Source organism: Eschrichtius robustus, chromosome 14 (genome assembly GCF_028021215.1).
Source record: "Eschrichtius robustus isolate mEscRob2 chromosome 14, mEscRob2.pri, whole genome shotgun sequence".
Taxonomy (NCBI): domain Eukaryota; kingdom Metazoa; phylum Chordata; class Mammalia; order Artiodactyla; family Eschrichtiidae; genus Eschrichtius; species Eschrichtius robustus.
The window spans coordinates 15,525,001-15,537,970 of record NC_090837.1 but is presented as its reverse complement, the minus strand read 5'-3'; the positions used below and the strand labels follow the sequence as shown (position 1 = coordinate 15,537,970).

Below are 12,970 nucleotides of genomic sequence, written 5' to 3'. Positions count from 1 at the left end.
ATCATCAAGCACCGTCATCGTTTCAAAACCTGATCTTGACGAAGAACTAGGCTGCTCTTCCCACTTTGATCCTTCAGGAGAGCTGGACAGCCTGTCATCAACTCTGATACTGTGGGAGGACTTAAAAGTGGCACCCACGACAATGATCAGGAGTCCAATTTAGAACCTTGAGCCTGGCTATTTCCAGAATGATCCATAGCCTCTTCATGTCAACCACCCTCCCTCCAGTCCATTCCCTCACTGGCGATGGACTTAACCGCTCCCCTCACTAGGGGGTATCCTACTCTGAAGCTGAGACAATGTCACATTCATTTACATCCCTTTCCCCAAAGCACCTTACATGGTGGCGTTAGAGGGAAGATCAGAGAGACACTGCTGCTTGCTAGCTGTGTGACCTTGGACAAGTTACTTAACCTCTCTGAGGCTTTGCTTCCCCAGTAAATATGGATAATAACAGTAACTCCACCTTGAGGTTATATGATGAAATAATATATGTAAATGCTAAGGACCAGCACTCATACTCATTAAGGGCTTGTGAAGAAGGAAGAGGAGAGGGAGGAGGGGGGGAGGAGGAAAAAGGGAAGAAGAGGAGGGGAAGGAACTTTGGGGTCAGTCCTGGGTTCAAATCTCTGCTCAACCGCTTGCTTGGCTGTGTGACATCAGGCGAGTTCCTTAACCTCTCTGACTCTCAGTTTTCTCCTCCGTAAAATTGGGATAATACTGTCTACCTTGCAAAAAGGATCTTAGTTAGGATAACAGGTAAGAAAGAGCCTGACACTTAGCTTGCCAACTCTAGGGTATTTAAGAAGTGGGCCTGAAATCACAGCCACTGATTTCTTGGTCCTGAATGGAACTTAGGGAAAAATCTGGTCTACTTTCTAACCTTCCTCGATCGCCCAGCTCTGCCACTCTGGATGGGTGAACACGCTAAAGCAAAGAGAGGCCAGTTTAGAGGGAGCCAGGCCTCCCACTGCACTCCCATCCACGGGAACAATGCTGTCCTTCACCACTTCCAAGGGGAGGCTGTTAAGCTCCCTGCAAGCCAACTGTGTTCTCTCTGGACAAAGGAGATGGGAGAGCCAGGCTTATCTTTCCCTGGACACGAGCAATACCCCTGGCTCAGCAGTATGGCTTGTGGGTAGAATTTCCATCTGCTAAGGAGACCCTAAAGCACTAGCCCCTGACATCTTAGGACCCTCCGTAAAAAGCAAGTTATTTTAAGCCTCTCTTGGACCCAAGATCTGAGCAAACGAAGCAAATGGCTTTGGGACAAGAAAGGTTTTTAAGGCCTCTCATTCTGCCAGAAACACACTTAAAATCTAAAAAATTTAAAGTTCACAACCTCTCGTGGGTTCACTTTGTGCTGCTGGGCTTTGGTTTAGAGGAAGACAAAGCAAAACCCCAAACCCTCAAATCAATGGATCACGACAAATGCTTGCCCGCTTCCACCCTGTCCTGGGCAGTACAGGGACTGAGTGCCAGTGGGGAGAAGCAGTCAACTCCACTTTCCTGCCAAAGATCAGGCAGACAGAGGCCAATGTTGAAATCTGTTTCTTTTTTTAACAAGGAATGGGGCAGGGAAGCTAGCCAAGGAGAAGGTTTGCCTGAGGTCCCCACCAAGCATCCATGAACAAAACCAGGGTACCACAGGTGCAAGAGAGGGGAGGCGCTGAGGGAAGCAGGGCAGGCTAGTCCCGGAAAGCACCCCTAAATTGAGGGTGCAGGATTAGGACCCCACAGGATTAGTCTCCCAGTAGTTTCTGTGTCAGAACTTGGGAGTCAAACATCGGGTCAGGCATTCAGGTACATGCATCTACCATCAGACCACCAAGCCCACAACTCGCCCCCTGAAACAGAAAAGCTGCACCCCCTCCCCCAGCCCACCCTACCATCTTACTTCTGCTGGGCAGATCCTCTTGGCCCAGGCCGTTGGAGGGAGCCAGTGGGGTGCTGCCACCTTCATCCAAGGTCAGGATGAGGGGAACGTCGTCATCTAAACTCACGGCCATGTTCTCCTCTCCTACAGCCCTCAGGATGTGATGTCCAGAGCTTTAAATAGTCTCTGCTTTGAGCTCCAGTTCAAAGCCACTGGCCCACAGGTTCTCCTCAGAAACTCCTCCATCAGTGGCATCTTCTAGGGTTTGGGGGATTAAAAAAAAAAAAAGGACAATTATCAAAATACAACCACTACTGATGAAAATGTTCTGGAATTAGATAGTGGTGATGGCTGCATAACCTTACAAATATACTAAAAACCACAGAATGGTACCCTTTAACATGTAAGATGATGGATCTTATAGTAACGTGAATTATATTTCAATAAAAAAGAGTACTGCAGTATAATAGCACTAAAATTCTGTGCAAGATTAAATACTGAAAAGTTAAGGGTAATTATGTTTGGAGATTGGGATTATGGCTAATATGTTCCCCCTCTACCCTTCTTAACCCTTGTTTGTGTGTGAGTTTCATAGAGGTTTTAAAGACTTAAAAATATATATATATACAACCATTCAAATAATAGTAGTTAATACTCAGTGAGCGCTTACTATATGCTGGGGCTCTTCTAGCAATTTTTAAGTAAAGCTGATTGAAACTTCGTAATAGATAAGTAGGATTATTATCCCCCATTACAGAGGGGGGGGCTTAAGGCTCAGAGAAGTTAAGTAACTTACTTGTCCAAGAACCCACAGCTGGAAAGCCAAGCTTTGAACTACACAATCTGACTCCAGACCTGTGCTCCCAGCCACCATACTACAATTCCTCCATGTCCCAGCCCTGGTATTTAGGCAGCACTTAGCTCCAATGACCTATAAAGAGTTAGTGTGCCAGGTCATCTAGATTTGCCCATATCACTCTTATTATTCTCCTAGATTTAGGTATTTGGGGAGGAAGGGGAAGAGACTAGAATATTTTTTTAAGTGATGTCCGGAATCACACAGCAAAAACGCTCATTCTGAACTCCCAATTCAAAACGGTCAGAACTAGCCTGTTACAGTTCCTATTTATAAACATTCCCATTTCCGCTGAGGAGGACCAAAAGAAAAGCAAACACTCAGCAGATCTAACAGCAGACCTTTGAACTTGAAAACAGCAGCAGGTTCCTTCCTCAAACTGCCGTATTCTGGTCTCAATCAAGTTTGCCTCCAAACTAACCCACTGAATGGCAACCTATCAATTTACCTCCTTCAGGAATCACCAGGACAATCCAGGGCAGGCCCCTGTGCGTCAATATCTTCTTAAAATTAGGCAGTAAAAGTGAGCACCATTCTTTGCTGCTAAGCCTGTAGTGCTCTGCCCAGCAAACTTCCTGCAAGATTTTTTTTTTAAGTTTCCTCCAGATCTGGGGATTAATTTCACTTTTAAATCTCAGTAGTGGGAAGACAGAAAAGGAAATTCCAAATGAGATGTTACCATTTGGCTGTCTTAAGCATTATATGTTTTATTTTTTTTCTTTTTGGCTTAACTTTTTATCACAGATATCTTCAAACACGCTCAAACGTAGAGAGAATATATAAATGAACTTCCTTGTGTTGATCACTCAGCTTTGACAATTATTAACATCTTGTCATTCTCTCCCATATTTATTTTGAAGGCTGGAGAATCTATTAACTTTCTCAACTCATCAAGAAGAACTTTTTTAATTGTATCATTATCAAAATAGCTACTGGTTTTTATTTTAACTGTATATGACTGGTTGCTTGCAACGCATGCATTAGTTCTGTGGCTCTCAGCCGGGGTGATTCCCCCGCCACACACACACATTAGCAATGTATGGAGACATTTCTGATTGTCACAAGTAGGGGGTAATAGTAGGTAGAGGCCAGTGATGCCCGGAAACATCCTACCATACACAGGTGAGACCCACCACAACATAGAAATATGTGGCTCAAAATGTGAATAGTGCTGCTGTTAGGAAATCTTACTTAGCTGATGTCCCCACTTCACAGATGAGGAAACTGAGGCTTAGCAGGGTTAACTTAAACTGCTTCTTGTAAATAAACAGCAGGGAAGTGATAGAGTCCATATTGCAACCCAGGCAGTCTGAATTCAGGGACCCTCCCCACTTAACCATTACCCTTCATCTCTTCCCAGAGGGTCCCCTCATCTGAATTCAAACCCATTATTTCACAGAGAGGAAAAAGTGAGGCCCAGAGGAGAGAAGGGACTTGCCCAGGGTCACAGTGCTTCTCCCTCTGTTGAGGAGCCAGAAGGGAAGGGTCACCCCTAGGGACAGGTCCTAGGGAAAGAGGGCAGGCAGGCTCTTGCGGGGTGGGTCGCCTGAGGGCGCCAGGGAGACAAGCAGACGAGGGAGGAGGGTAACGAAGAGGAGTGCGGGCTCCTGCTCCACGTGCTCGTCTTTGCGCCCCTTCTCCCCGCCCCGGGCTTCCCCGGGCGATCCCCACGCTGGGGTCCCCACGACCAGGGCTGGAGGGAGAGAAAAGCGGCGATGACTTCCCCGCAGCCCCTCTTGGCCCTACCTGCCCGCCTCCCACGTTCCAATGCCCTCATTCCGAGCCCCCTGACCCTTGACCCCTGCCCTCTCCATCAGGCCAACCCTCACACCCCTTGAATTCTTACATGCGCCGCCCCAGCAACCCGGACCGCGCGCCGGGGTCCGCACCGCGCAGCCCAGCCCTCCGGCGCCGCCGCCAAAGCCACGAGCCCGGAGCTGTTGCAGCTGCAGCAGCCGCCGCAGCCACCGCCACTTCAGCCGCCGCCACCACGGCAGCTGCGCCAGCTCTCCCATCCACCGCCTACTGTTCCTTCCACCCCACCGGCCCCGCCCCATTTTCCTTCACCGCTGCCTATTGGCTACCTCGGCTGTTATGGTGAGCTCTGATTGGTCAAGTCTTACGTCCTTCCCCAGTTCTTGCCTGCTGCTAATGCAGGACTCCCTGCCTGCCTCCTTGAGAAGGGGCGGGACGAAGAAGCTCCGCCCCTTTCCCTTCCGTTTCTCCCCGCCTTACTCGGTCAGCCCAACCCAGAGGGAGGCCCGAGTCTTCCAATTGGTGGAGGGTTAGAGAGACGGTGCTCCTGATTGGTCAGTCCTCAAGGAGGTGGAACGAACTGAGCAGAATAAGGAATTTAATGGTGAAGAAGAAAGTCAATCAGACGCTGAGTCCCGCCTTCTGAGATTGGCCGGTAACCTAGCAACGCAGGCACCTCGGTGGTTACCACGGGTAGAAAAACCTGAAGCCCTCTGAGCAGGTGAATGACTTTGTGGGGAAGGGCTGTGAATGATGAAGAGATGGTGAATGGGGTCTAGCCCTCTATCCTTTGGCTCTCTGAGGAATCAGTAACCCCCCACCGTGAGCCCGTCCCCGACTCAGGACCCTGCTCTCCAGCCCCTGCCTCAGTTTGGACCTCCCTCTCGACCCCCTGCAAGGACTACTGGGCATCCTCTACTCTGCCCCTCCACTTGTCCACTTCCTCATCCGTAAAACGTGGATGATACTAGTCAAGTGGAGTCACATCAAAGTTAACTACTTTCAAGTCAAACATAGGTGCTGGGGGTGAGAGTGTAGTTTACAAGTCCGCTACCATTTCACCCAACGGCCTATACATCCCAGGGAGAGCATCCAATGAAAGTGAGTGTTTATTTATTTATTTATTTTTTAAAATTAATTAATTTATTTTTGGCTGTGTTTGGTCTTCGTTTCTGTGCGAGGGCTTTCTCTAGTTGTGGCAAGCGGGGGCCACTCTTCCTCGCGGTGCGTGGGCCTCTCACTATCGCGGCCTCTCTTGTTGCGGAGCACAGGCTCCAGACGCGCAGGCTCAGTAGTTGTGGCTCACGGGCCTCGTTGCTCCGCGGCATGTGGGATCTTCCCAGACCAGGGCTCGAACCCGTGTCCCCTGCATTAGCAGGCAGATTCTCAACCACTGCGCCACCAGGGAAGTCCCCGAAAGTGAGTGTTTAAATCAGGCAATTTTGATTATACCAATTTTGGCCTTTTGTGCTAACTTTAGAACTTAACTCCCGTCCCCGTCCTGTCCTTAAAATATAATTTCATTTACATACTTAAGACAAAGGGTTTGTTGTGAGGATTAACTAAGGAAGAAAGTAGAATAGTGGTTGCCAGGGACTGGGGGGATGGGAAAACGGGGAGTTATTATTTAATAGGTACAGAGTTTCAATTTGAGATGATGAAAAAGTTCTGGAGGTGGATGGTGGTGATGGTTGCACATAGATGTGAATGTAACAATTTAATGCCACTGAATTTAAACTGGTTACAATGGTAAACTTTGTTATGTATATTTTACCACAATAATAATTTTTAAAAGCAACTATAAAGCTGGACAAAACCATCTAGTGCTATGTTAGCACACTGAAAATCAACCAAAGTCATACAACAAACTGAGAGTTTTTATTCATAAAACCACCAAACTTCAAGTTTGTGCTATACTTACCTGAGACTTCTCTGATTTCCCCACCCCCAGTTCTATGGGCATAATAGTTCAACCAGGGTGGGTAGCCCCCTGAATACCAACAGCTTCACTGTTACTGTCTGATGGGGCTCACTTGGTTTGAAGGAGTATTGGCTAAAGTGGCAATCTTGGTGGGAAGAGAACAGGGGAGGCCGGCAGCTCTAGCAGTCCAAGGTTGTAATCCTATTTGGCACAAACAATGGACTGAAAGCTTAGAGTTCCTGGGGAGTGAGGCAGCCACAGGGGGCCTGATGAGCTCTGTGTATATCTTGGTTGACTAGAGGTTATGCGCACGTGTAGCAGAGACCAGAGCAGGCCCAAGCCACTTAATCCCTGGCCGTTGGAGCCTGTGTAGACGTGCTGAGTGCGTGCTGCACTTTCCATGGGAGAACAGAAGCCTTACTGGCTCAAAGTTTGAGCACAACCTTGGACCAACTTTTGGCTGAATATTAAACTATGTGGATACAGAGGCGACCCCTAGGAAGCCAGGTTTAAAAATAAAAATATGAAAAAAAAACTAAGCAGAGACATCAGTAGCTACACATTGTGGAGGAGACCGACTTGACAGATTTAGTCCAGGAAGTAAATTACCAAACACCCAAGCAAAACAAGAACAACAATCATTAGGGAGGAAAAAATACCGAGTTGCTACAAAAAAAAAATCTTCCCTCTAAAATTTCCAGTGTTCAATAAAAGTTGTGAGACATGTGTAAACGTACTCAGGAAAAAAAAGCAGTCAACAGAAAGTGTCTCTATGTGTCCCTAGATGTTGGCTTTAGCAGACAAAGGCTTCAAAGAAGCTATTATAAATATGTTCAAAGAACTAAAGGAAGCCATGTTTAAATAATTGAAAAAAGGTAGGATAACAATGACCCATCAAATAGAAAATATTTAGTATTCCAGAATAGACTGTGATAAATTAAGATGCACACTATAATCCCGAAGTCAACCACTAAGAAAACAACTCAAAAAAATTTTTTTAAATCAACAGAAGAATCAAAAGAGTAGACTAAAAATATTTATTTAACACAATAAAAGGCATTAAAGAAATAACACAGGAACAAAACAAGACATGAGATGAGACGAATAAAAAAAATAACAAAATGACAGATGTAAATCCAACTATATGAATAATTTAACGTAAATTATTAAATGTAAATGGAAAAAACACTTCAATCAAAAGGCAGAGCTTGCCAGACTAGATTTAAAAAGTGAGACTGAACTATATGCTGCCTACAAGAGACTCACCTTAGATTCAAAGACACAAAGGAGTTGAAAGTAAAAAATTGGAATCCATGCAAAGAGTAAGCATGAGAGAGCTGGAGAGGCTATATTGCTATCAGAAAAAAATTGATTTTAAGACAAAAAATATTACTAGAACAAAGAGGGACATTTTATATTGATAGGAAGGTCAGTACATCAGGAAGATATAGCTAGACTGACCAAGAAAATAAAAGGCACAAATTACCAAAATCAGAACTGCAGAAACTTAAAGAATTATAAGGAATATTATGAACAACTTCATGCCAAAAAAAGACAACTTAGATAAAATGAATGAATTCCTAGAAATACAAATTATTAAAATTGACCCAAGAATAAAGAGAAAATTTGAATAGACCTATAACAAGTAAACAGATTGAATTAGAAATAAATAGTCTTCAGGAATTCCCTGGCGGTCCAGTGGTTAAGACTCAGCGCTTTCACTGCCATGGGCCTGGGTTCGATCCCTGGTCCGGGAACTAAGATCCCACAAGCTGTGCGGCGCGGCCAAAAGAAAAAAGAAAAAAAAACAAATCTGCCCTCAAAGTAAAGCCCAGTGCTAGATGCCTTCACTGGCGAATTCCAAATAGTTAAAGAAGAAAACAGTGGGAACGTCAAGAGTGAGAAGGGGTAAGTTCTGAGGTCACCGCTCACGCCTTTTCTGAATATTATAAAGTTGTTAGTAGAAGGCAAAAACCTATCCCACAGTTCCCTTTCCCAGACTTCACCCTCTACCAAGCCTTTTAATTGAAAGAAACAGTAACAGAGGCTGCAGAGTCAGTTTCAATATCCTTGCCTCCAGGCTGGATAGGCTGCCCCGGGCATCCCAGCCAGACCTCTGCCCTGGCTCAGGGAGAGGCATTCCTTGGGAACACGCTCCAGGCATGGTTAGATGTAAATGCCAGGGCTTTAGCTTGGGATTTTCACTTGATTTACAGTAAAAAAAAAAAATAGGGAATTCCCTGGCAGTCCAGTGGTTAGAGCTCCACACCTCCACACTTTCACTGCAGGGGACACGGGTTCAGTCCCTGGTCAGGGAACTAAGATCCTGCAAGCTGCGTGGCTTGGCCAAAAAAAAAAAAAAAAAAAAAATTGAATTAAAGGGGTGAGTCTTTCCTGCCTACTCAGTTGCTAAGTTCCCCACATGTACTTCCCTTTTTCCCTGGGAGAAAAGAGCTCTGGGCAATGAGGCTGATGCACTACGTGATTTATCCCCCAACATATAATCATCATCATCACTCCCCGTTGAAGAGAGCTTTTAACTCTCCAAAGGGCTTTCCTGTCTATTAAACCATCCCTTCTCCACTCAGCTCCCTTTTGATGTGGCTAAGACAGGTGTCGTGTCACCAGGTGCCAAGGAGATAAGGGACTTGCCTAGACTTATTCCAAGAGCCCCTGACAGGAGAGAGTCATGCACCCAGGGCTCCTAAGACCCAACTTGTGAATCTGATCTTGATTCTGTAATTGATGGTGGCTTTAGATGGTGCTGAGGTCAGCTCGTCAGACAGAGCTGGGCTAGGCTTGGGCAAGCCTTCCTTTGAATCTGGATAGAGCCCTGGACTTAGCATGGGGGAGGCCAGGAGTTTTACGGGGAAGCCAGGCCGCTGTGGTCTAGACCAGCGGTTCTCAACCAGGAGCACCCCACCCACACTCCACAGGGACATTTGGCAACGTCTGGAGATATTTCATCTCCAACTGATCAGAGCTAATGGTGGGAGAAGGGTGCTACTGGCATCAAGTGGGTAGAGGCCAGGAATGATGCTAAACATCCTACAAACACACAGGACAACCTCCACAGGAGAGAATTATCTGACCCAAAAGACAAGTGCTACACACACACACACACACACACACACACACACACACACACACACCTTTTCGGACAACCTCCACAGGAGAGAATTATCTGACCCAAAAGACAAGTGCTACACACACACACACACACACACACACACACACACACACACCTTTTCCCTTCAGGCCCTAGTTAGTGGAACTGAAAGCAAAAGGGATTGAAAATCAAGACCATTTGAAATACAGAGCATCAGGGAAAAGTATCTCTTTGACCTTAGCTCTCAAATAATCGCAGCAGGTTATATCCTATGACCAATCAAATGCCTTTAATATGGGGGCTTTTGAACACGGGTTGTTTTTGTTTTTGGTTTTGGTTTTTTGGCTGTGTTGGGTATTTGTTGCTGCATGCGGGCTTTCTCTAGTTGCGGTGAGCGGGGGCTGCTCTTTGTTGCAGTGCACGGCCTTCTCATTGAGATGGCTTCTCTTGTTGCGGAGCGTGAGCTCAAGGCGCGCAGGCTTCAGTAGTTGTGGCACACGGGCTCAGTAGTTGTGGCTCGCGGGCTCTAGAGTGCAGGCTCAGTAGTTGTGGCGCGCGGGCTTAGTTGCTCCGTTGTTCCGCGGCATGCGGGGTCTTCCCGGACCAGGGATCGAACCGGTGTCTCCTGCACTGGCAGGCGGATTCCTAACCACTGCGCCACCAGGGAAGTCCCTTGGTTTTTTTTAACCACAAGCCAGACAAAGAAATACATTTTCCTCCTTGATCCAGCAGAGGCCTGTTTAAATACAAAAGAATACTTACTACATGCAGTGCACTATGATATTTTCTATTCTATTTCATTTATTTTTTTATTTTTATTTTTTTTAATTAATTAATTTATTTATTTATGGCTGTGTTGGGTCTTCGTTTCTGTGCGAGGGCTTTCTCTAGTTGTGGCAAGCGGGGGCCACTCTTCATCGCGGTGCACGGGCCTCTCACTATCGCGGCCTCTCTTGTTGCGGAGCACAGGCTCCAGACGCGCAGGCTCAGTAATTGCGGCTCACGGGCCTAGTTGCTCCGCGGCATGTGGGATCTTCCCAGACCAGGGCTCGAACCCGTGTCCCCTGCATTGGCAGGCGGATTCTCAACCACTGCGCCACCAGGGAAGCCCTATTTCATTTATTTTTAATGCTAGTCTCAACTGGCAAATTGATTCCACCACTCACTAAAGGGTCATGGTTTAAAAAACACTCTTCTACAACATAATCTGTCGGTCAGGAAAAGCCAGTGTTTTGCATTTGCTAAGATTACGATTTAAATACGTATATATTTTTAAGTGGGGGAAGTTTATTTTAGAAGAATCTAAACTCACTGCTAAGAAATTCTTCCTTCTGTCTGAAACAACCTAAGTGATACTATCCACAGTTGGATATAACCAGAAATAAACACATCGAAAACCACACTGCCAAAAGAGGAATTAAGAACTGTGATGAATTAATTTGTAAGCGGGAAGAGACTGGAAAATGGTGAGCGGTTTAAGGGATCTCTGTCCTCCTCCATTACTAACTGAAAGTCATGAATAATGCAGAAACCTGCAAAATTAAAAACAGAAATAGTAAAAAGGAGTAAAAAATGGATCCATGTTGGCTCTTTATAAACCTTACTGCACAAAAACAAATATATTTTATTTTGAGGAAAAATACATGTTCTATTTTTAAAAGTATTCAAATGTTAATATTAAATTGTATCATTTTGGAAGTCATCCTAAAATCTCAACATGATTGAGTCAGGACTTCATTTCACACTCACAACAGTTTTATCAAGCGTGGGTTCTGTTACTGTCCCCACATTACAGGTGAGGAAGCCGAAGATGCTTAGAGACGTTCATTGACTAGCCTAAAGCCACACAGCAAGGAAGTGGTGATCCCCTAGGATTGAACTTCAAATTTGTCTGACATGGGAACACACAAACTTAATCACTGTGCAGTAGGCTCATGTTTTGCCATTCAGCTTCAGAGATGAGAGTCCAGAAGGTCAAGTGAATTTGCCCAGGGCTATAGCCGTGGCCAGTGGCCAGTAGAGAGTTGTTCATTATAACCAGCAGCTTAGAAATCTGTCCCTGGGAGCACATTCCCTCCCAACCTCAGTCACTATTCAGGGTCCTCTGTCTCCAAAGCACAGGATAACACTGGAGCCTGTGGCCACAGAGCCATCACCACCGATGCAATCCAGTCTGTTAATACCTCCAGTGTTCACTGCTTCAGCTCCAGCCCCGGAACCTTCTGCAAGCCAAATGTCATCCATGAAACATGGGTTCTCAAAAAGGACAAGATAGGATTGGGTAATACTTCAAAAGCGGTGATAGAGGGAATTCCCGGGAGGTCCAGTGGTTAAGACTCCACACTTCCACTGCAGGGGGTGTGGGTTTGATCCCTGGTCCCTGGTCGGGGACCTAAGATCCTGCATGCCGCACAGCGCAGCCAAAAAAAAAAAAAAAAAAAAGTGGTGATAGGAAAAAAAATGCAACTAAACCATGAAAAAGAAAAAACAAAATATATTTAAATCTTTTACCTTAAAATTCCAAGCCCTGTGTCCAGGGATGGGAGACAACCCATATAGGCCAGATCTTGGCCCACCATTTTCACTATTGAAATGTGACACTATTTCCTGGTTCTAATGCAGGACAGAACATATTTTGTGAAATAACATTACCCTATGATGCCAACATCGCCCTGTGAGGAAACGGGGCTGTTGTTAAAGCTGGGTTTGCCATCTCTCCATTTATTCAATAGTGCTTTCTTGAGCACCTACTGTAGGATAGTTACTTGGGAGATAGCAGTCTTCATCATGAATGTCCTGCCCCTTTCCAGCCCCTCACCTTCCCCGCTCTAGACCTGGAAGGCTCAGATAAAGCCTGTAGCGTTCTGAAAAAAAGCTAGCTGGGTGGTTCACAGGCCAGTTGGATCTTCCTGAGGCTGAAAGGAAAAATGCTGCTGCTTCAAAGGCAAGACCTCTGCCCATTAACCCAGCAGGTCGGTGGAGGAATCAGAACTAAGCGACCAGGAGTCCCTTAGCCATCAAGGACTTCTCTGAGTCATAAGCAGAACATCAGGATACAGGTGAAAGCACGGAGTGTTAGGTCTTGAAGTCGTGGGGTGGGTGAGAATTGTGCCTCTCAGAAACATGGCAGAACTGTCAAAAGCACATGAAATCAGCTAAGCAAATTGTAACATCCACAACCTGTTATCAAATTGATGGCCATAAAGTTCATAATATTCCTTTGTTATCATTTTAACATCCACGGGATCAGTAGTGATGGCCCCTCTTTCTTTCCTGATATTAGTACCTTGTCTCTTCTCTCTTTTTCTTAGTGTGTCTTTAACATCTCCCTACCGCTTGCTAATCTTGCTTTTTTAGCAAGACAGAGATCTGGTCTCAGACCCATCCTTCCTGGGTCACAGTATCTAGCTGGAATGAAATAACATCAGGATGTAGACATTGTTATCTTCTGTT

At 45.7% G+C, this 12,970-nt stretch overlaps 2 protein-coding genes across 4 annotated transcripts in view; one reads left to right on the top strand and one right to left on the bottom strand.

The window, feature by feature from the left end:
- TPCN1 (two pore segment channel 1) overlaps nucleotides 1-4,744 on the bottom strand; it is a 63,366-nt gene extending 58,622 nt beyond the window's left edge. Inside the window, exons 1-2 of one of the 2 annotated variants that reach the window (XM_068562338.1) lie at nucleotides 4,579-4,744; nucleotides 1,898-2,134 (exon numbers count right to left, since the gene is read on the bottom strand). In XM_068562338.1, coding sequence (XP_068418439.1) covers nucleotides 1,898-2,009 — 112 coding nt within the window. In that variant the 5' untranslated portion in view covers nucleotides 2,010-2,134; nucleotides 4,579-4,744. The remainder of the gene's footprint in view (nucleotides 1-1,897; nucleotides 2,135-4,578) is intronic. The other variant, XM_068562339.1, reaches the window with a different exon arrangement.
- Nucleotides 4,745-5,165: 421 nt separating this feature from the next.
- The window catches only part of IQCD (IQ motif containing D), a 22,971-nt gene continuing 15,166 nt past the window's right edge, over nucleotides 5,166-12,970 (top strand). Inside the window, exon 1 of one of the 2 annotated variants that reach the window (XM_068563157.1) lies at nucleotides 5,166-5,208. The gene's annotated coding sequence lies outside the window, so the exon portion shown is untranslated. Of the gene's footprint in view, nucleotides 5,209-5,365; nucleotides 5,589-12,970 lie in introns of those variants that run through there. The other variant, XM_068563156.1, reaches the window with a different exon arrangement.